A 21,939-nucleotide genomic window follows, 5' to 3' on the forward strand; every position below is an offset into this window, starting at 1 on the left:
GAGAGTACAGGAGAAGCAAAGCGAGAGCAAGAGAGAGAATTCCAAGCAGGCTCTGTGACGGCAGCCCAGAGCCCTACACGGGGCTCGATCTCACGAACACAAGATCATGATCCGAGCTGATATCAAGAGTCGGTCACTTAACCTACTGCGTCACCCAGATGCCCCGTGGCAACATTTTCTTTAGAAAGACTAAGTACAAAACTGTATGTTAAAAAAAAAAAAAAGACTATTTAAGCACAAAACCTAGACTAATCTTGCAGCAGGAGGCCACAGGTTTGGACTAGCTGTGACAAGCCTAGTATGAAAGACTAGTCTTTCTGGGGATGTTTCTGGGGATGTTTCTTTAATAAAAATATAGTGGTCATTTTTTAAAAGGCACCGAGTACAAGATGTTTCGGTGGATCTAATAAAACGAGTTAAACCAAAAGCCAGAAAACCCAAAAAAACCAGTGCGGTCTCGCTGTCTCTCTCCTCTCTCTTTTCGTTTGGTGCCCATGAGATGCTATGTGTGGAAACCAGACAACTGGGAAGAGGGGATGGCCGAAGAAGGTGGGGGAGGCCGGAGGCAGTTAAAGAGGATGACCTCCATGTACAGAGGAGGTGAGGCTACCGTGCACGTGGCAGGACCTTTTCTGTTCGGGGCAGAACCCCACTACTTTGCTGCCGTTGGAAAGCGAGGACAACATCAATTTGATGAGCTTATGTCTAAGGATGGACCCCTACAGGAGACTGGAGATAAAATGTGATTTGCATCAAAACCGAGCCTGTAGGTGCAAGACAGAGCACAATAGGGCATCTTTATATTCCCCAGCAATCTTCTCCCCCCCTGTGATCTCGTTTCTCCACGAAAAACAGAGTAACAGAGTGCGCTATATAAACCACAAGGGGGTGGGGGAGGGGCGCAAAGGGAGCAGAAACTGCTGCCGGTTCCTCAGAGATCTTTCCAGGTGCACTGAGGGCGACACATTCATCTTCAGGGCAGGAGACACCACCGCGCGATAACTTTTCAGGGAGGGATTTGGGGGATCCGGTGAGGCGTTAGGATCCCGAGAATTTTCATTTACAGAGGGTGCTTTAATACGGATCGTCCACGCTGAATGGAAAACAAGAGAATGTAAATTAAAACCAGGACCTTACACATTGCAAAATTTAACAGCGTTCGTAGTAAAGGGCGATATTCGGTGTAAAAGTCGGAAGAGGAGTGAAGAAAATGCCTCTCAGGTGAGTTGGACGAGCACAGGACGTTCACTCAGGCAAAGGAAGAAGAAGAAAACCCTAAAGCAACACCTGTCACACTTGCAGCTGCTTGCCGCCCAGAGGTGGTGTTAAAAGGCAGATTCCGATTCGGTAGATCCGGGCGGTGCCCCGGATTCCGCATCATCCCTGCTCCTGCTGCCGCTGGCCCGTGGGCCACACCTGGAGACACTTCTGGGGGCACAGGCTTTGTCTTTAGGTCAAATGAGTACGAAGGGCATTTGGGATAGATTTTGGACGATGGAAGTCAGTGAGCAGTAGAAGACGACAATGCTCAAAAGGAAAGAGAAATTTGAGAAAAATCAAAACTCATGAAAGGTGTGGTGGTAATTCTAAATGCTTGATTCTGGAGGGATGTGATTTAGGGAGGCAGTGACAAATCTAGTTTCATGACACAAATGACACTTTGTGTGTGTGTGTGTGTGTGTGTGTGTGTGTGTGTGGCACAGTTGTCTCATCCTTGGAGGGGAGGGGGCTAGGGGTAGGGGAAAGGGAACCAAATAGGGCATGTCTTAATAGCACCTTTCAAAGGGAGAAGCAAATTCCGAGACTCTGCTGTCATGATGAACTGCCAGGGTAAACCACAGTTCAGCAGCTGCAAACGTGCTTTTGCCAATACAGAGATAAAAATGTTTCTGAAAACAAAATTTCACATATACCCTCCACTGAGGTTGGCATCGTATCTTCCTGTGTATCTTGGGTGTAGCTTTTACCCAGGCAGAATTTAGACACTAGAAACCAAATGAGGTGGTAAACAGAACCAGTTTGCAGAAGAGTGAAAATAACCCGGCAAGAATTGAAACCACAAATGCCCCAGGAGTTGGTCATTCACCAGCCAAGACCTAATAAGAATGAACACAAAAGACTATGAGAGCTGGCTGCAGAGCTTAAAAACAAAAAATAAAACAAACAAACGAACAAAAAAAACCAAAAAAGAGCTTCAGTGTTTAATGTGATGGTTTTCATTTTTACCTTTGGCTTGTTCTAGAAACACACTCTGCCTCTTCCATCCCACCCTTCCTCGGTGCCATTACACATGGTTTCAGGGTGAAATCATTATCACATCACTACGGAAAGCAGGTGTCTGGGACTTAGAACTCTTATCATTGGAGTCGAGAGTCCTGAGTTCTAGAAGTGTAAGGATTAAAAGCAGGATCTTTGGATCCACATGGGTACAAATCTCAGCTTTGCCATTTATTCAGTGACCTCAGGCTAGATATTTTACTTCTCTTTGCCTCTCTTCCTTTACCTGTAAAATGAAGATATGAATAGCACCTCCCCCCACCTACAAGCTGGCAGGCGATATTTAAGGATTTCAAACATGCAAAACTCACAGAGAGGTGTGCAACATGGAATTAATGTTTCATAAATGTTTATAATTATTTTAACTATGTCACTCTCTCAGGGCCCATAGGAAAGTTATTCATTAGCTCAGTCATAAAGAGAGTGAACATCATGTCCGTGAAGATCCTTTCAAGACCTAAAATTTTATAATTCAATGAATTAAAGTCACCTTGATCAATAAATGAGAGGTGTTGCAAGGCATCTGGGCAAATAATACTTCTTTGCTTAGTCCTAGCATCGGGTGACGCATTTGAAGACCTATATCGATGGGGCCAGCCTTCCCTTCCAATTTCTATTTATACCTCCTGTACACCCTTGGCTCTTGATAGTTCTAGCTGCTGGCACCTGAACATCCTGTCATATCCCTGCTGCCATACCATGCTTCCATCATCTCCTTGTAGTCTGTCCTCCCTGCTTCTCTCCATACCCACAAACCCTATCCATTCTTCAACCAGGGTCAACCTTCTTTATAAGATCTTCTGTGATCACCAAGCTTCTTCTATATTGACAAAGTCCTTTAACACAGAGTTCGCCAGTCATTACTATACTCTGCCTTATATTTTTCTGAAAATATATAATTTTTTTATTTTTCTGTCTTCGCCACCCAACTAGATGATAATCTCCCTGAGGTCAGGGTCATGGACTCACTCCTCTTGGTGTCTCAGTCAAGCTTAGCATTGTTCCAACACAAGAGTATTTAATAAAAAACTACTGATTGATTCATTGTCAAAATCAGCGAGCCGTTAAACTTCATACGGCAATTAGCCGAATGTGGTAATTCACTTAATGCTAATACTCTTCCTGTCAGCCTCTCTTCCTGTCCCCCAAGGTTTTCTAAAAAAATTGAATTGATCTGCTTCCATCTAGTGGCAATTAAAAAATTAGTGGTTCCTGTGACCAGAAAACGGCTCGGGGTGGATTGTGCCAAAAAAGACTTTCACTCACTGGGTGTGAGCATGAAAGAAATCTTTACATCTTGTGGATTTCCTGCCCACAGAGATAAGGAGCCCAGACCAGAGAAGGGTCTAGGACCCCATCTACACTGTCAAATGGAAGATAGGGCACGAAAATAAAATAGAATAAAAGGACAACCACTGACCCGATTTCTTCATCCAGTTACCTTCCTAAGGATCTCATCTCCTAGCCAAGCTTTTTTTTTTTTTTTTAATTTTTTTTTCAACGTTTGTTTATTTTTGGGACAGAGAGAGACAGAGCATGAACGGGGGAGGGGCAGAGAGAGAGGGAGACACAGAATCAGAAACAGGCTCCAGGCTCTGAGCCATCAGCCCAGAGCCTGACTCGGGGCTCGAACTCACGGACCGCGACCTGGCTGAAGTCGGACGCTTAACCGACTGCGCCACCCAGGCACCCCTAGCCAAGTTTTTAAAAAGAGATGGCTTACATTTTCTGCCTCAACTTCCTCATCTCCACTGATTCCTCGACACTTGGCCACGAGAGTTCCTCCGTGACCTCGACCCTGACAACAGACTCTGCAGATACCCTTGTTACATCCAGTGGGAACTCACTGGTTCTCCCAAAGTCACTCGAAACCACTTCTGTTTCCTTCTTTCCTTGGCATTCGTGACCCAGACTCTCCTCATTTTCCTTCTGCCTCTCTGGCAACCCCTCCCCATCTCCTTGTCCTTCACTGACCTGTTTGATATAGATGCTACCCCTGTTCCTGCCCTCTCTCCCACGTCCTCTTCTGTTCTCCCGCTCCTTGCTCCTCGCTCTCCCCAGATGACTGTACCTGCTCCCGAAATAGCAGCTAACCTCAAGGGACGTGAGAACCCCCAAATCCACTCTCTGGCCCCTGGATGGCTCCTGTGATACAGATAGAAGCAGTCAACTGTTGGTGAGCCACAGACACCTAAAGCTCAACACCGACACAACTGAACCCATGACCTTCACTTCCAAAACCTCTCATTCTTTTGTGTTCCCTTTTCAGTAAAGAGTATTGTATTGATAGTAACCATCTGCCAGTCCCCGATCGGAACCACGATGACTTCTTTGATTCTTCTCTCTCTCTCTCTTGGTTAGCCAATTAATAACCATATTCAGTTGATTTCACCTCTACCTCATGAACTAACTCAACCTCACTGCCATTTCTCTAGATAAGCACCATCAGCTTTAACTTAATAACTTCAAATGCCTCCAAAACAATTCTTTGCCTCCAGGCTCCCCCTACTTCCCTGTCTGCAGAGTGATCCTCAGAAGATGCAAATGTTAGCCTGACATTCTCCTGCTTTACCCCAAAGACCTCAGGATTAAATCCATACTCCTTCAAATGGCTTATAAATTAGTCTATGATCTGGCTCATGTTGTCTTATGTCTCCCCAGTTTCTCTTTTGCACTCAGAGCTACAGCTCACTGAACTCATAAGAACTTCTTCACAACAATTTGTGGTTGGTAGCGTGGTTGTCTGAACAAGCAACCAACCTTCTCCGGGACCATCTCGCTTCTTCCAGCATTTTAAAGGAGCTCGGTTTTCTAACTGGGTGCTCAGTGTGCCCCCAAAGCCCCATCCCCATCATTCTTCTTACTTATACTCTCCTTCTCCAAGTCTCTAAACATCTGAGAAACTGAAGAAATGTTTTGCCCTCTGCACTTCTGCCAGACGGACCATTGCATTTTCACATGTTTGCATCTCTTCTCGGTCTCTTCCTCCAGCTGAAAAAAATCTGAGGTTTAAGACCAAGCTAAAAGAATTGCCTTTTTGGGGAAGCCGCAGGTAGAATCAATGTTCCCCACCTCTTCCACATTTCTGAAGGTCAGTGCTAATCAGAGCAGTAGTCATTTACCTTCTTGTCCTAGGCACTGAAGGCCTGGGGGTCTAGAATGATACCTTCTCAGGGCCTGGACTCGTTAATGTCTCAATAAATCCTTGACCAATTGAATGTTTCCTGAATACTGTATTTGGTATTGCCCTTACATTCAACTGGGACAAGAAGAGATATGTCATAATGCTTCCAGTCCTCTAAAAATTTTTCAGGGACAATCAGAAAGAGCTCCCTTCACATAACTGCCCTTTCTCAAGAGGGCTCTACGTGTTCATTCGTTCATTCCAATCCACCAGCACTAAAACAAAACGACTCACACACACAGACTTCAAAAACACAGCTTTTAAGGGAGGCTAGTGGATTATCATTCTATACGGAAATTTCATTTGAATGAGACCCCATGTAAATAGTTACTAAGGAGTTAAGGTATCTAGCTCTAACAGGAAGTATCTCAAGGAAGGTAGAGAAAAGATCAACAGAGGCGGAAACTTCTCACTGATGAAACTTACTTACCTTTCCCGAGACTTTTTACCTAAAAACAGAAGAAACAGAAAAATACCATCAGCATATGTAGACAATTCTTTTTTTTTTTTTTTCTTGGTAAGTAAGAGAGAAGGCCAAGTCCCACTCTCAAAACTGTCTTTTGAAATGTATTATACATTCGTTGGGTGGACCCCACCTGTGTAGAAGGGGATTTGAGATGTTGGCTTAGTGTTCTAATTCAAACAGTGGTAGATTCTCAGACGTAATAGACCCACTGGGACAGGTGCTTCTCAGGGTTCTGTCCCATCTTCGGTGCTGATCACAAAGACAGCAGCCTAGCTTGACTTGCCTGCCTGTCAGTTCTGACACCCCCATACCCGTGTTTATCCCTTCCCCACCTGCCATCTCCTCCCACCTGCGGGTTCCTCCCTAACAGACTTAGCTGGTAGCATCCTAAGAATATGTGTCCCTACGTCTCACACCACCTTGTCTGCAGTGTGCCTCTGATTAGCTACTCACCCTCTGAAGCCACATCCCTTCATCTGTGAAAGGGGCATGGTAATTAGCTCCCTCTCATTGAGTTGATAAACTAAAATGTATTCAAAGTATTTAGGCCAGGGCCTAGCACGTGGACAGTGCCCAAATACTGTTTTTAAACCTTTCAAATGTTAGAATTTACCATTTTAAACATTTCTTCCCAAATCCAGCCTGCTGATGATATGGGCTGGATGCATTTGAGCAGGGAGAATGAAATCTGAATTAACCTCAGAGGCTGTTTGTTTATCTTAATATTTTCCTTTTAGGAACAACAAAACACATACTAATACATGAGCAAGAGTGTTCTTACTGAGAGTTCTTTTCAAAGAAAAAGGAACTAAGGGCATGTGTTCAGTTTCGTGCCCTGTTCTAACCCTGTGGGTTGTTGGTTCAGGTGGGGAATTCTTCCAACCAAGAGAGAAAAAAAAAAAAAATAGAGCCTCAAAGACCAGTGGTGTTAGGAGGCCTGTGTGAATGGGAGTCTGATCTCTGATTCTGGCCCCTGCTGATAACAGGATTTGGGAGATTTGGCCTAAAATCACTGCTTCAGTTTTATTATTCATTATGTCATTACTTTCTTTCTTTCTTCCTTTCTTCCTTTCTTTCTTTCTTTCTTTCTTTCAAACAGAGCCAATGGTGATGAGTCATCTGAGAATGATTATCTAGGGGAACAGAGTGTTTCTAGATAAGTCTATGCAGAGGGCACACATTTCTAGAGCCTGCATTTATTTCTCTTCCAGAAGAAAGGAGCTAAAGTCTGGATACCAAGACAACTAGGGCAGGGGCCAAAGTACAGGTTCTGAGGACAGGATAAGAGTCAGGATTCTGCTCATTTCCTCAGCTACTGTGTCCTAAATATTCACCTGTCCTCCTTTTTCAGCTTACTGAACCTGAAACACAACACGTAGGACATTCTCAGAGTTGATGACTACTACATACATGTGGACTTACTGTTCTTAACTTTTTTTTCTTGTAAATGCGTCAGCTACATGGTTAGAAAAGCTCTCAGGGGTTAGCCCAGGAACCTACCCATCACTCTTAACACTGTTTCTATAGGAAAAACATTCTTCATGTTTCAAAGAACTAACTTACAACTAAAATCTTTGGAAGACAGAGCCACTTGGAGGTCGGAAATATCAGAAGATGTTCCACAGATGAAGACCATTGAAATGCTACATTAAAGATACCCTGACTTTCCTACAAAGTCAGTGCTCTTTCTGGGGCTTCTGTTCTCTTTGCTGGCATGAATGTACCTAGCCTAACTGCCCGTTATCTGTTTCCTGTTTGCCCCACACTTATTCCCACAGCAGGGGCATGTAGTTTTCAAGTTATCAGTTTGAGATCTTGTACAGAAATGACTCCAAGGTAAAAAATTTAAAAACAACCCCATTGCTTTTCTCACCACTGCTTATAGAACCACCTTAGCCAGCTAACCCCCACCCCACACCCTGCAGTTAAATACAAGTGACTGCATTCTATTCTTTTGATTCTACTAACATTTCTTTAAGTTTTGTTTTCATTTATTTTCAGAGGGTGGGGGGAGGCAGAGAGAGGCAAGAGAGAGAGAATCCCAAGCAGGCTCCATGCTGCCATTACAGAGTCCGATGCAGAGCTCGATCCCACAAACCATGAGATCATGATGTGAACCGAAATCAAGAGTCAGAAACTTAACTGATGGAGCCAGCCAGGCGCCCTCTCTACGAAAATTTATTAAGAGACTTTGGAATTTGGGGATATCCTCCTTATTAAGGTGACTCACAGCCCCAAATCCTCAAAGGTTATTTAGATACCAGCCTCCTATCCCAGAGGCCAGCGTATAAATGCGCACTGCATTCTCTACCCCTCAGTTCTGTCACCATCACCCAAGGCAGGAGGGAAAAAGGGATGACTGGGGTCAGATTTTGAAGTCTCAGTGGAAAGGATAATCAATGGTGGGAGAAAAATCTCATTCTTCCCTTAGTGGAATACTTAAGTACTTAGTCTCATATTATAAAATGATGGGATCCAATCTTAGCAGAATTTCCAACAACAGGGGCAAAGACATTTTAAACTGCTAATAATGAAGTTCTTGCACATCAACAGTGACCGCTTCCATGGTCTTTCTGGGTTGGTTATAAAACTAACCTAGTATCCCAATTCTTAAATTTGGAATGAAAGATTCCAAAGATAGTAGAAGACCATTAGGGATTGGTAGATTCTACTCCTGCAATTGGCAGTGGGGATGGGTGAGGGGCAGCCTTTATATACCATGTTCATTGAAGAGACTCCATACTAATTAATTGATGGAAGTAAAATTAAAATGTCAGTCAACTGACTCTGGAGAAATGCAACACCGAGCATTTGGTTAGCAGTTGTTTTGAGATCACTGATGGCCTCTGAACTTAAAGCAGGGATGTCTTAAAAGCTGCTTAATGTCCATGAATTTCATAGACTTCAATGTTTCTGCCAGGCGAATTTGGACAAATGTGGCAGTGCACATCCAGGACCTACCACAGACTGTGGATCTGTAACCAGGAAGCCAGTCCCACTCTGAGGTTTGGACATCCTCAGGAGGGAGGTGAGGGGAGTAACACGGTTGTTTTTCCCTGGTGGCGTCCCATGTATTGTTCCAGGTATTAGCTTCTCAAACAGCTCTTCTTATACCCTTTTCTTCTCCAGGCCAGAGCGAAGGGAAGCACGAATACACAGTGCATTTATTTAGAGCTGCGACCTCAGTGAATACACACTGGGGAGAAAACCAGGGACAATGCAATTCCCACATGTCAGAAGCCAGACAGGCACATGGCTCAGGTTTTGGAGAATAGTGCCTTAAAAACCTCATTGGACCTTAGATTCATTTTCTAGTGGAACTGTAGCACTGAGATCAAAGACATGCTGGCTCCTAAGGGGACAGAGATTATGCATCCATTTTGCAGAACTAAATAAGAGCAAAGAACCATTAAAATGTCTCATTTGTCTATTAGTGCACTAGTGAGGTGCCTTGAAGACAGTAGGCGTTTTTAAAAGGTTTGTCAGATGAAAAGCACAAATCAGCCACCTTGTTTTAATGAAAGGGTGTAGGGGCCGTTTCCCACATCCCCAGCAATGATGTCTATAGAACACAACACTTGGTATCCTGCTTCAGTTCAATCTAGCAATCTTAATTTCCTGTGGGTTTCTATACTTTTATCCACTTTGCTTTTGTTTCTAATTATTTTTTCAGTGTTTATTTATTTTTGAGAAAAACAGAGAGAGACAGAGCATGAGCAGGGGAGGGGCAGAGAGAGAGAGAGAGGGAGACGCAGAATCCGAAGCAGGCTCCAGGCTCTGAGCTGTCAGCACAGAGCCCCACAGAGGGCTGGAACTCACAAACCTCGAGCGAGATCATGACCTGAGCCAAAGTTGGATGCTTAACTGACTGAGGCACCCCTATTTTTATCCACTTTGAGTCGTATTATTTTCGTATGAAGGCAAACTCACATACCTTTCTTTAATCTTCTTGCCAGCCAAATGATAAATGCCAACCCAGAAAAAGCAGTAACCATGACTGCCACCGGAATGAAGAGAGGGTTATAGTTACCCTCTTTGATCATTGAGAAACTCTGGTCCACTTCTGAAAGAGAGATCAGTAAGGCACATAGCATGAGGCCACAGCATTATATCCTTCGTGCCATCTTATGGCCTTAGCTTTTGTTCCTCCTTATGTCTCCCGGTAACAGTCCATTTGATGCCAGTTGATGGATGGGGAAACTGGCATGGGAAGGGCCATGATGACTCTGCAGCAGAGGCAAAGACAGGACAAGTTTCTCTAGCCCAGTGCCTATAAAATTCTTAATCCCTGGATTTGCAATTCACAGAACTCCTGGAAGAAGTACCTAAAAATCTGAGTAAGGGGTCACCATCGTATTTATCTCCATGGTCTTGTTCAACAGTTGGGACTCTGCTGCACAGAGAAGACCTAAAACATAGAATATGACTTCAGGAAAAATAACAGCCGGTCATCTTAACCAGGTGACATAACAGTCAAGGGAACCTATTAATGCTTTCCCTTTGAAGCAGTTGGGCCAACATATGTACTTGCTGTTTACATGCTGAGGACCTATGCTGAACTGTCTTTCGAATGATGTTGTCCTACTACATAGTCCCACTTCCTTCACAAATAAGTAAATGGATCCACCTGTACCCTCTTGTAAGAGTCAACATTTGGGAACTTTTATTGAAAAAATACCAATACGAAAAAGTCTATCTTCCGATACCACCAATTAAAGAAACTTATTTTTGCACGTTAGCGTAGGGTTTGTGTCCCCCATTCTTTGTGTTACTTTGACAAACCCTTTCAAGGTGCTTCCACCCCCACACCCAAATATATCATAGGAAAAAGGCTCAAGTTCCCAGACGATCCAAAGAGAGGGTGTCTACAGGCTCCATGAGGATGAGGAAATGGACACTGGCCCAGCCTTAAAAGGAAATGTCCCATAAGCCTGATACACAATCCTCCCCTACAGAGCCCATGCCTTCTCCCCAGTTCCCTCCCACACTCCCTGGCCCTGGGCCATACAGAGATCAGCTTCTCTGGTAGTTTCTACTGATCCTACCACTTAAAAACTTTTCCACTGGTAGAGATGATCTCAGGGGCAGACATGAGTAGCTATTCTTTCATAAGCTAATTTAATGTGCATTTATTTAGCAACTTATTTAGCACAGGCACTGTGTCAAGTGGAGAGTGTATGGAAATGAGGAAGACAGTCCTTCTCATACACAGATGAGGGAGGCATCGGCTTAGTGATAATTGGTAAGTATACACTATTTGGGGAATTAGGTGGTCACTGGTGACTTTTGTAGAAACGTTTTAATGGACTAACAGAAGTGAGATTTTAGTGGAATGGAAGAATGCATAAGAAGTCAGAAAATAAAAGAAGTAAGTCAGAGACAGCGCATTTAGATGTTAAGAGTTGAGATACGATGAGTTAAAAACTGGCTGAAAACAGAAATGACGGTCATCGAAGGAAGAGGCAAGAAGAGCCAAGGATTTTATAGTAAATTAATGTGAACAAATTTGTTTTTAAGCCATATAAAGGTAGCAAAATGAAAACTTTAAAGTTTAATCTATCTTTCCCCACCATCTTCCCATCCAGCAGCTCCTTCTTTAAGTTGTCAACACATCGGGGCAAACTTACTCACTTTGGCATATTGGACTAGGGCTTGACCAGATTCCCGATGGTCCACAAATAATTTTTCTCTCCCCGATTAACTCAGTTCCTTCCAAGCAGTTGAAGGTACATGTGGACGTAAAGCTGAAGTTGGCCAGGGGGTGACTACAGTCCATGGTTCCCAGATCGGGTGCCATTAGAGGCTTACAGGAAATCACTTCCATGAAAAAGAAAAAAGCAATATTTCTGAGTAGAGGCCCTCTTTTCACCAAAGGTTTTTAGCCAAAGCTGCTCCACTCAACTGTGGAACCACCCAATTGAATCTAGACATTTCTAAATTCTAAAAATTAGTTCTGATAATGTTTCCAGATTTTATACTCTTGAGAATGATGGAGATTGTACATCAGAGGTGAAGCCAGGAGCACTGAAAACCCTTGCGGGTGGGGAGGTGGGGAGAGGAGGGGAGAGTTGGCTGCTCCAGGTTGCTGCTCCAGTCCAGTAGGTCTCCAACACTTCCTGGAAGTACTACATGGCCTTGGCCTCAAGAGTGCTTATGGAGTATCCTCAGTGACTGTAGAGAATCCCCACCCTTTCACTTGATCTAAAGCAAGCAGTGTTGAAAAACACCCCAATTCTCTGAAGCAACTCACTCAGCTCTTGTAAAATTCAGCAGGTTTGACAATTTAATTCAATGATTTCAGTATGACTTTGATAGGTTTTTTTTAGAATTAAACCACTTAAAATTAGTGCGTCAGATGCATAAATGTAGAGAACGTAACCAGAATTTCACAAGCTCAGATGTCACCAGTTTTCTCCTGTACAGGGATAGTCTTTTTAACAGCTAAGAAGAAAAAAACCCACCATATTTCAAATGAAAAAAAAAGATCAAGAGACTGTGTTTTTGTTTTTCACAGCAGTTGTTATTCCCCTGAGAGTTTATAGAAGATGAAAAGTAAAAAATGATTTCAAGAATAAACCAAATAAAACAATAAAAAAAATTCTACACCCTGAGAAGGAAATTGGTTGGTGTTAGGTAAGACACCACATAAAATAGGTGTTACTGAGGGGAGAGAACAATCAACATTTAACTGAGTTTCATCTGGACTATGTGTGCCATGACGATGAGAAAACTAAAGTAAAAAGTACACTATAATCACGCCGCATATTACTGAAAATTATGTATGTATCACGAGATGGTTTCAGAGGTATTTGGTTGTTGTTTTTTATTTGTGGTTTTTCTTTTTGATTTGAGTAACAATAATCCCTTTCAAAATCATCATAGTATGATCTAAGTTAGATTAAATTATGTTCCCAAAAGGACAGAGACTCCTTACAAGTCTCTGCTGCATTTTCTCAGTTAACCCAAGTCGGCCATGACAGAGCCTCTAGTCTGAAGACTTACTTACTTTGACAGGTTGGTTCTAGAGATGACCAGTTTCCAAAAGGTCCACAAGTGGTTTCCTCAACCCCAATGAGGTCTGTGCCCTTAGAGCAGTTGAAGGTACACTGAGAGCTGAAGCTGAAGGTTCCCACAGGGTGACTACAGTCCATGGTACCCAGATCAGGGGCCTCCAGAGGCTCACACTGAACCACTGCAGTAAGAAAAAAAACAGTACTGGCTAGTGTGGAGAGCACCTGGTGTCTGGGTTTGAATCCTAGCTTTGGCACTTGGTCACCAAATGCCTTTGCACAAAGTGAACTAATCCTTCCAGCTTCAGTCTCTTCATCTATGAAAGAGGAGTCATGGTAATTGTAATAACTTCCTAGAGTTGGTGTGGAGAATAAATGATCTAATGTAAGTCAAGGACTTAGAAGTGAACTTGGCTCATAGGAAGTCCTAATTAAACATCAGCTGGTCTTCTTCTTATTGTTGGCATTATCTGAAAAGATAATTGTTTGTGTTTATTTATTTTGAGAATGAGAACAGGGGAGGAGCAGAGAGAGAGAGAAGAGAGAGAATCGTGGGGCTCGATCTCATGAACAGTGAGATCATAACCTGAGCTGAAACCAAGAGTCAGATGCTTAACTGACTGAGCCACTCAAGTGCTCCTGAGGAGAGACTTATTAAACCTAGATAGGTTTAAGTGGGAATGACCAGCTCGATTTGGAAATAATTGTGACATCAGAACTCCTAGGTAGAGTAGAGTGCTGGGAGCAGGAGGTGTGGGAAAAGTGTGGGGAAGCTTTAGGAAGCATCTTGGCCTTGATCCTGTTTTTACCCTCTCCAGCTCGGCTCCAGACCTTCAGTTCTTCTGATTTTGACAGCCCTCTCCAGAAACTGTATCTATTTCCCTGCTCTGACTGGTGGCATAGGAGATTGAATTGAGCCTTGGAAATGAGTCTTCACATTTTTAGGCCCCACCATGCCATTTGAGCAAATATTTCAACTCTTGTGTCCTATTCTTTATCCAATTTGAGCCATTGTGGTGACCTTGCTTTTGAGATTTCAATGAAGAAAGGACTTTAGGAACTGGAAGAATTTTTATATTTTCCATATACAGTACAAGTCCAAATTAAATTATGTTCTCCAATTCTATTCATGACTACAAGCAAGTGCTTTATATACTTCAGGCATAGTCTCAATCTGACATATTAAATTGTAAACAATACTTACTGACCTCAAGCTGCTGCTCGTCTACCAGGGGATACAGATAAGCAAATAGATGACTTCAACAAATGCGGGATAAACAAGAAAGAAATATGCAGACCTACTGGAACATGGAACAGGGGTACTTAGCCTATCTTAGGGTCCAAAGAAAGCTTTCTGGAAAAAAAAAAAATATCAATCCCTGAACTATGTCTTAAAGATGAACTGGTCTGTTAGCCATGTGCAAGATGAGAGAGAAAGCCACGAGCAAGTCAATGAAATACAAAGCACATACGAAAAGGGTGGAGAACTACAAGCACTTTGTTGTTACACGGAGGAAGGAGGAGGAAGGGAATATGTGAGATGAGATTAGAAAGAAAGGTAGAAGCTAAGAAAAAAATGCTTTTATCTTTTCTCTTTGATTTAATGAGTTCCTACTGTATATCAAGCATTTCTCTATGCCTTGAGGAGTTTCGATTTCATCCTATAGGACAAATGATAGGTAGAAATTGAAGGGTGGATATACGTGTGGTATTTGTTTGATTGTTTTTCATTGATCAGCCTGCCTGTAGCATGAATAGTATATTTAAGGGGAGCTAATTTAAAGCTGTGGAACTCGCCTAAGAAATGAATCCAATAGTCTAGAAGGAATGAGGGCAGTAGTAGCAGAATTGACAAATGGGAAGCAAATGAGAGAAACAGTAAGTTGTTAAAATGAATAGTGTGTTACTTTGCATAAAAGTAAGGGGAGGTGTAAGAATTGCATACCAGAGCACCCATATAAATGGTGGTGCCTCATACTGAGATAAGAAATACAAAAAAAGAAAGCTGGCTGGGACGATTGATTTTACAGTCCTTTGGGCATCCCAAAAGATACGCTTAGCATATTTGGAGTTCGGGGCTGGAAATGGATTTGTCAGTCCAAAGCTCACATGAATCTGTGAGTCCACAGAAGTTGGTAAGAAACCTATGAAGAAACCCAAGGAGAAATGATTATAGGTAGAAAGAAGACCAGAAAAGAGTGAGAGGATGAAAGCTAAGACAGAAAAAAGAGTAAAATGTTCAAAAAGGAGTGAAATGGGCATGCCAATGTTATAAGAATTAAAAAGTTAAAGATCAGGGGTGCCTGGGTGGCTCAGTTGATTGAACGTCTGACTCTTGATTTCAGCTCAAGTCATGATCCCAGGGTCATAGGATCAAGCCAAACATCGGGCTCTGCGCTGAGTGTGGAGCCTACTTGGGATTCTCTCTCTGTCTCTGTCTCTGTCTCTGTCTCTGTCTCTGTTTCTCTCTCCCTCTCCTACTCTTTGCCCTTTATTTTTCCCTACCTCCCTTACTCTTTGCCTTTATTTTATTTTATTTTATTTTATTTTATTTTATTTTAGAAAAAGAGTGCACATGAGTGGGGGACTTATGTGCACTCTTCTTCTAAAATAAAATAAAATAAAATAAAATAAAATAAAATAAAAATACTAAAATATTAAGTATCAATAAAGAAATAATAAAAAAGAAACTTCAGGAGTGGTGTGAAGGAAAGTACTGAGTAGGAATTAAGTGAAATGAGTTAGACTGTCACCAGTTGGTTGACACTTAAATTTATTTTGGCTTTAATTCTTTATTCTTTACAAACATTGCTTTTCTCTTCTTCTAATTTCTATCCTGTGCACCAGATACTTCAACCATAGTTTTGAAACTCACCCAATAACAACGAAATGATTTGATGCTTCTTTCAGTAGTGAGCTGACTGGGTCAAAGACTCCTTGACTTTGAGTCTACGTACTCTTTCCTTTCTGTTTCTACCACCGTGACGCTGAATGATTTCAATAGACTCCTACTGATTCTCTCCATATTCTTTCTTTTAAATTTTTTCTTACATTGGTTTATTTTTGAGAGACAGAGAGAGACAGAGCACGATGGGGGAGGGGCAGAGAGAGAAGGAGACACGGAATCCGAAGCAGGCTCCAGACTCTGAGCTGTCAGTACAGAGCCCAACCCGGGGCTCGAGCTCACAAACCATGAGATCATGACCTGAGTCGAAGTCAGACGCTTCACCGACTGAGCCACCCAGGTGCCCCTCCATCTTCTTTTTTTTGGTTCTCCAATCCGTATTCTGCATTGCTTCTAGGAAAATTGTCCCAAATGCAGGTGTCAAGATGCTAAGTGGGTTCCCATTATCCAATAAAGGCCATATTCTTTCATTAGGCAGTTAATTTTCCAGCTTATACCTTGCTTTCCATCAAAATAAATTATAAGCGTATATAATTTCCACTAGCTAATTGCAAATCCTTCATGGACAGAATCTATAATAGATTTGTCATTGTATCCCCCAAAATATACAGCCCAAATAAACGTGTTGGATTTATTACTATATGTCTCTGACCTATATTGTGTATCATTATGTGAACTTCTCTTTTTTCTTTCTTTCTTTTTTTTTTAATGTTTATTTTATTTTTGAGAGAGAGACAGAGCATGAGCAGGGGAGGGGCAGAGAGAGAGGGAGACAGAATCCGAAGCAGGCTCCGAGCTGTCAGCACAGAGCCCGATGTGGGGCTCAAACCCATGAACCGTGAGATCATGACCCGAGCTTAAGTCGGATACTCAACCGACTGAGCCAGCCAGGCAGCCCGTGGACTTTTCTTTTCAGCCATGCCCTGCATGACTTTGACGCTTACATACAAAAGCTAGATTACCTAATGGGTAACTCACCCTCCCAACAATAAATGGCAATGTATCTTTCAGACTTCCGGGTTCTAATGCGTCCAACCAATTTGCTGGATTTGGGTTCCCTAAGAACAGGAATCTACCATGCTTAAAGCTTTTTTCCCAACTCTGTATTGTCTGTGGCACTGAAAAAAGACTTGCTAAGAAGTGAATTGAAACTTCATGCTGACTTATGAAATCTTTCAGGAAAGGCAACAACATTGTGCAAGCTTATCCTTCTGATAAAAACTTCTCATTTCTCAGAATGGCTAGTATTGTTTTGTCCCTATCGACTTCTATAGGCTACAATAACCCCTGAAAGTTTACACAGAAAGAAACAAAGACAGAAAAGGGGCTTACCAAATTGACACTGGGGCCCGTAGTACCCAACATCACAGTTGCAGGTATAATTATTGATGGTTTCCACACATTCTCCATGGTCGCTGCATGATGAGGGCTGACAAGAAGCTTTAAAGGTGGGGGATGAAATAAATGATTTGAACATGATTACTTCTTAGTACTCAGAGTCATTTCTTTGGATACAGATAGCTCTTTTGGCTGAGACTACTTTAATAAGCAGGAAAGGCTTATTTGTACCTTCATAGCATTTTTGCACCAAAAGATAGGTCAGGATTTTTCTATTTATGTCATATACTGGCCATATAGCCACAGACTTAGAATGAATTTACTGACACCAACATTCTCTAACATTCTGGGGAAACTCACTGATGTACTTTGAACTCTTGGAATTATTTTGTTTTAAATGTCATAAGTACATTAAGTGATGGCCTATCCCCAACCATTTCTGCAGTATATTTGACAATCCCTCTCTTTTTAGAAAGTATTATAGAAAGATTAAGAAGTTAGAACTTGTTAGGTCAGTAGAGAGCCCAATGTACAAGAGATCAAATTAACTATGTTTCACTGATGAAATATGACTTGGAAAAATACCGTTTGGGAACTGAAAACAAATTTTCATCCTCCACAGATAACAAAACATGGCAGTATTTCATTATATAGAATTATGGGAGATTAGGCCAAGCACAAAACACGAGCATAAAGCCCCCCACCATAAGCAGGGAGGAAATGAGGGGGCGTGTGAGCCTGAGCTCTTGGTCAGACCCACATCTCTGTATCCGCTTCCCTGCCTCACTTCTCACATGCATCTGTCATATTGATGCAGATTGACTTAAAGATGTCATTTTTTGGGTGTTGGGCCCAGCCTCCCACACCAAACGTGCACAGAAGTGACATGCGTTTATTCTATTTTTATTTTTGTTTTTTTGAGAACTGGATTTACTTCCAAAGGTACCAGAAACTGCTTTCTTCCCTAACCCGCCCACAACCCCTGGGATCCATGCCACCACTCTTCCCACTCTGGCCACCGCCTACCTGTGTAACAGAGGGCTCTCTTCTGCTTGTGGCAGGAATCATCATTCCATTTTCCCGCGTCTTTGGCCCTCTTGATGTAAATCTCCACACAGTCTTCTTTGGACTTCTTGTTGTTCGGCTCTCCACGTCCCCAGTTTTCCGCTTCTTTGGTAAGAGACTTGTTGGTTCCCACCCAAGTCCATGTTCCCCCTACCTTCCGGATTCCTATCCAGTAGTAATAGCGGCTGAAGGGAAGCGTCTGCTCCAGGTATTCAATCTCCCCCTTGTTCTGGATGGCAACTAAATCTGTGTAATTTTCTTGGCAGAACTTTCTAGCCCTTGCCCAGTTCATGGGTGTTTCAGAATAGTGGTAAGTCCAGCAGTCGGTCCCGTGACGTGCAAGGAAATCTGAAAGACATCAATGCGAACTATGCGGGCTCACAGTCATGGCTGGAAAGAATCTAGAACGAATCCATGCTGGGCCCGCCACTTAGACGTGAAGAAACTGAGACCTCAAGGGTATATAGGTTACCTTCTCAGGGTCATAGAATCGGTCATTTGCAGATTTGAGGTAGAACCTAGACCTTTGGTTTCTATTTACTTTTCATGGTAACATTCAATAGTTTTTGTGCATCGCTCTATTTTAGGTAAATCTGGTGGCTTCCTAGATTTATTTTCATAATTTTTTTCTCAAAATTCTTCCAAGTGAAATTCAACCAATGTATTTTAGAAATTCTTATTTCCTTTTCTATTTCTGTTAATTATATGCAGAAGATTTACTATCCACTTTTTTATCCTGGGATAATTTCTTAGAAGCCAATATTTATGTTTTTACTAGAGAAGAAAATAAGGATAGGAATAACAACATACTTTTAGTTATCTCTTCATCTCAAAAAGATAATCTTTTACCACAGGAAGAGCTGCTTCTGGGAAAGCCTTAATACATAGCCCAAGCCTTATATATGTAACTATGTTTTGTGGGTTTTTTTTAAAAAGAATAATTTACAAAACCAAATGATGCAGGATTATGAAATTGATTTAGATCGTGTTCTGTGCGCAAAGATACCCAGCGTGTCTAGTGACCATATGGGTGCTTCAAATCTGAGGACGTTAAAGAAACAAAACCAAGAGGTGCCTGGGTGGCTCAGTCAGTTAAGCATCCGATTCTTGATCTCAGCTCAGGTCTTAATCTCAGGGTCATGAGTTCAAGCCCTGAACTGGGCTCCACACTGGGTGTGGAGCCTACTTAAAAAAAAAGAAGAAACCAAAAACCAAAAACCAAAAAAACCCCAGAAACACACAATGACTTCGTGGTAGCATATGCCATTCTAAGCACGGTATGATCTATGTGAAACACTGTTCTACCGTTACAGTAAATATTTTCACAGCCATAAACATCTACTGCGTTTCCACTGTGTAGGACAAAAACCATAGAGAAATATCAAAGAGAACATGGATCCAATTTTTAGAGTCTCCTAAGGATTCCTCCTGAACAGATGCAAAGAAAACATAATTAATCTTGATCAAATTAAACATATCAGAAATGAACAGAGAACTGAAAAAAAAATCCCAGATATGATTAATGAGTAAATAGTGTAATAAAATAAACATTTGGAGTGGAGTTTTGAAGGAGCATTCTACCAGAATATATGTTCGCAGGAGAAGAAATCGTTTTGTTCGGGGGGTCTCCTCAGTGCTAGAACAGTGCCTGCTACGTTGCAGGGACTCAAAAAATGTTTGTTGAATGAAATGAGCACTAGCTTTGCAGGTGACATGAGGCAGACGTGGTGTAAAGAATGTGTGAGGGACAGAGGAAAGCACATTTGTTTGGCCAGAGCTGAAAATCCAAGCTAGGGGGTAAGAAGACATTAGCTTACTTAGGAATGGGAAAGCTCAAAACAATTGCTGGAGAGTCTTCAAGAATCAGACATAAAACTTGTCACACCAATGGGAGAAGAATAAAAAAAAGAGGGGGGGGGCGCCTGACCTTAAGGAGCTCACCCTTTAGTTGTAGAAATGACACTGATGTACACTAAACTACTGATAAAAATAGAAGTACCGTGTTAAATATTTGGCACAGATTGGGGCGCCTGGGTGGCTCAGTCGGTTAAGCGTCCAACTTCGGCTCAGGTCATGATCTCACGGTTCGTGGGTTCAAGCCCCGCGTCGGGCTCTGTGCTGACAGCTCAGAGCCTGGAGCCTGCTTCAGATTCTGTGTCTCCCTCTCTCTCTGCCCCTCCCCTGTTCACACTCTGTCTCTCCCTGTCTCTCAAAAATAAATAAATGTAAGAAAAAAATTACAAAAATAAATATTTGGTACAGATTGCAAATGCGCCATCAGATATTTCGTAATTGACTTTATTTCTTCATAATTAAGACTTTAGTGGTATTATTAGGATTTGGACCCTGCAACAAGGGTGTGGCAGGTTTAGGAGGTTTCTGGGCTGTCACTAAAGGTGACAGGAAGGAAAAGATGTTCACAGAAGGATAGAATTAACAGCTATGTACCTAATCATCTTCCCTGTGACTGTGTGCTCCCAGTGGATATTTAAGAAAAATAAACGTAAGTGAAAAAGGGCTTAGCAATATATCAATACTGTAACGTACCACAACAGAGCACTGTCCAGACCCACAACCTGAAGACATTCCATGAGTCCCTCTGAGCTCTCTGACATTTCCATGGAAATACCTGCAAAGAAAATTATAGTTAGATTTATATTCTTAACTCCCAAGTTGATAGCACCTTGAGGAGATGGCTACGACTCTCTTCAAGTTCAAAATAAAATACATATTCTTACTAACCTTGCCTGAAGTAAGAGGTTTCTTAGATGAGCATGAAAAGGTAGCGTTAAATTTGCTTCAAAACTGACTCAAAGTTCTTTCTTTTCTTTCTTTCTTTCTTTCTTTCTTTCTTTCTTTCTTTCTTTCTTTTCACGTTTTAGCCTCAGGTTGCTGATTGTTACAACTCTGATTTTTTTTTCTACATTTAAGTAATTTTTCTACGTCCCTTCTGCTGAGCTATTAGATGAAACTATTTGATATTGAATGTGTATATTTTTAAAGTGTTTTTGGATGCTTCATGAACTATTGATGTCTGAGATTTAAATGTTAAAATCTTACACTGGATTATAATGGTTCACTGCTTCGAATGCTTAAAAGAATTGGATAGCCAGACACCGATGAAGAAAAGCAATTCATTTTCTTTCAAGTAAAAAAGAAACACGTTTTGCACAACCCAAACCACAAATGTTCTGTACACCTTAAAACTGTATTTTCTGAACTATATCACTTCTCAAGTAGCCCCAGTGTTTAGCTGCAAAAGTGCTCATTTCAACAAGAGAGTACTTCCTCAAGACTCTCACCAGAAACGAGTCAATGAGGAGAGATCAGTACATCTGAGAAGAAAAATTCTGGGAGCACTCTTTAACTCAGGATTTTTAATTCTTAGCTTTGTGAAAACCAAAAATGAACTCTGCCCCTGCAGTCCCAAGGGTTTCTCTCTGAGCATCTGGAAATCTCTGAGGCTGAAAAGCTCACCTTGGCTTTGCTCATCCCTTCTTTAGTTCTTCCGGACTCCAGCCTCTCAACTCAGCACCAGGGCGTCTGGGTCCTTGCCCACGGCTGGGCTGGGCGAGCTGTGCTTCAGGAGGCTGCGTGGAGTGCCACCAAAAAGGCTTGCTTTCTTTCATTTCCCTGACTCGGTCTCACATCCTCCTCCTCCCCTTCCCCTTACCTTCCCCCATCTCTTCTCACT

General features: G+C 42.1%; 1 protein-coding gene across 1 annotated transcript; it reads right to left on the reverse strand.

Moving 5' to 3' along the window:
* Positions 1 to 208: 208 nt before the first annotated feature.
* SELL (selectin L) lies at positions 209 to 21,862 on the reverse strand. Its single transcript, XM_043567683.1, has 9 exons — positions 21,723 to 21,862; positions 20,793 to 20,874; positions 18,207 to 18,593; positions 17,175 to 17,282; positions 12,934 to 13,119; positions 11,559 to 11,744; positions 9,862 to 9,990; positions 5,892 to 5,910; positions 209 to 1,093 (listed from the first exon to the last, which is right to left on the reverse strand). The coding sequence occupies exons 1-9, from the start codon at positions 21,735 to 21,737 to the stop codon at positions 1,075 to 1,077; spliced, it is 1,131 nt and encodes a 376-aa protein (XP_043423618.1). The 5' UTR covers positions 21,738 to 21,862; the 3' UTR covers positions 209 to 1,074.
* Positions 21,863 to 21,939: the final 77 nt, after the last annotated feature.

Source organism: Prionailurus bengalensis, chromosome E4, assembly GCF_016509475.1.
Source record: "Prionailurus bengalensis isolate Pbe53 chromosome E4, Fcat_Pben_1.1_paternal_pri, whole genome shotgun sequence".
Taxonomy (NCBI): Eukaryota; Metazoa; Chordata; class Mammalia; order Carnivora; family Felidae; genus Prionailurus; species Prionailurus bengalensis.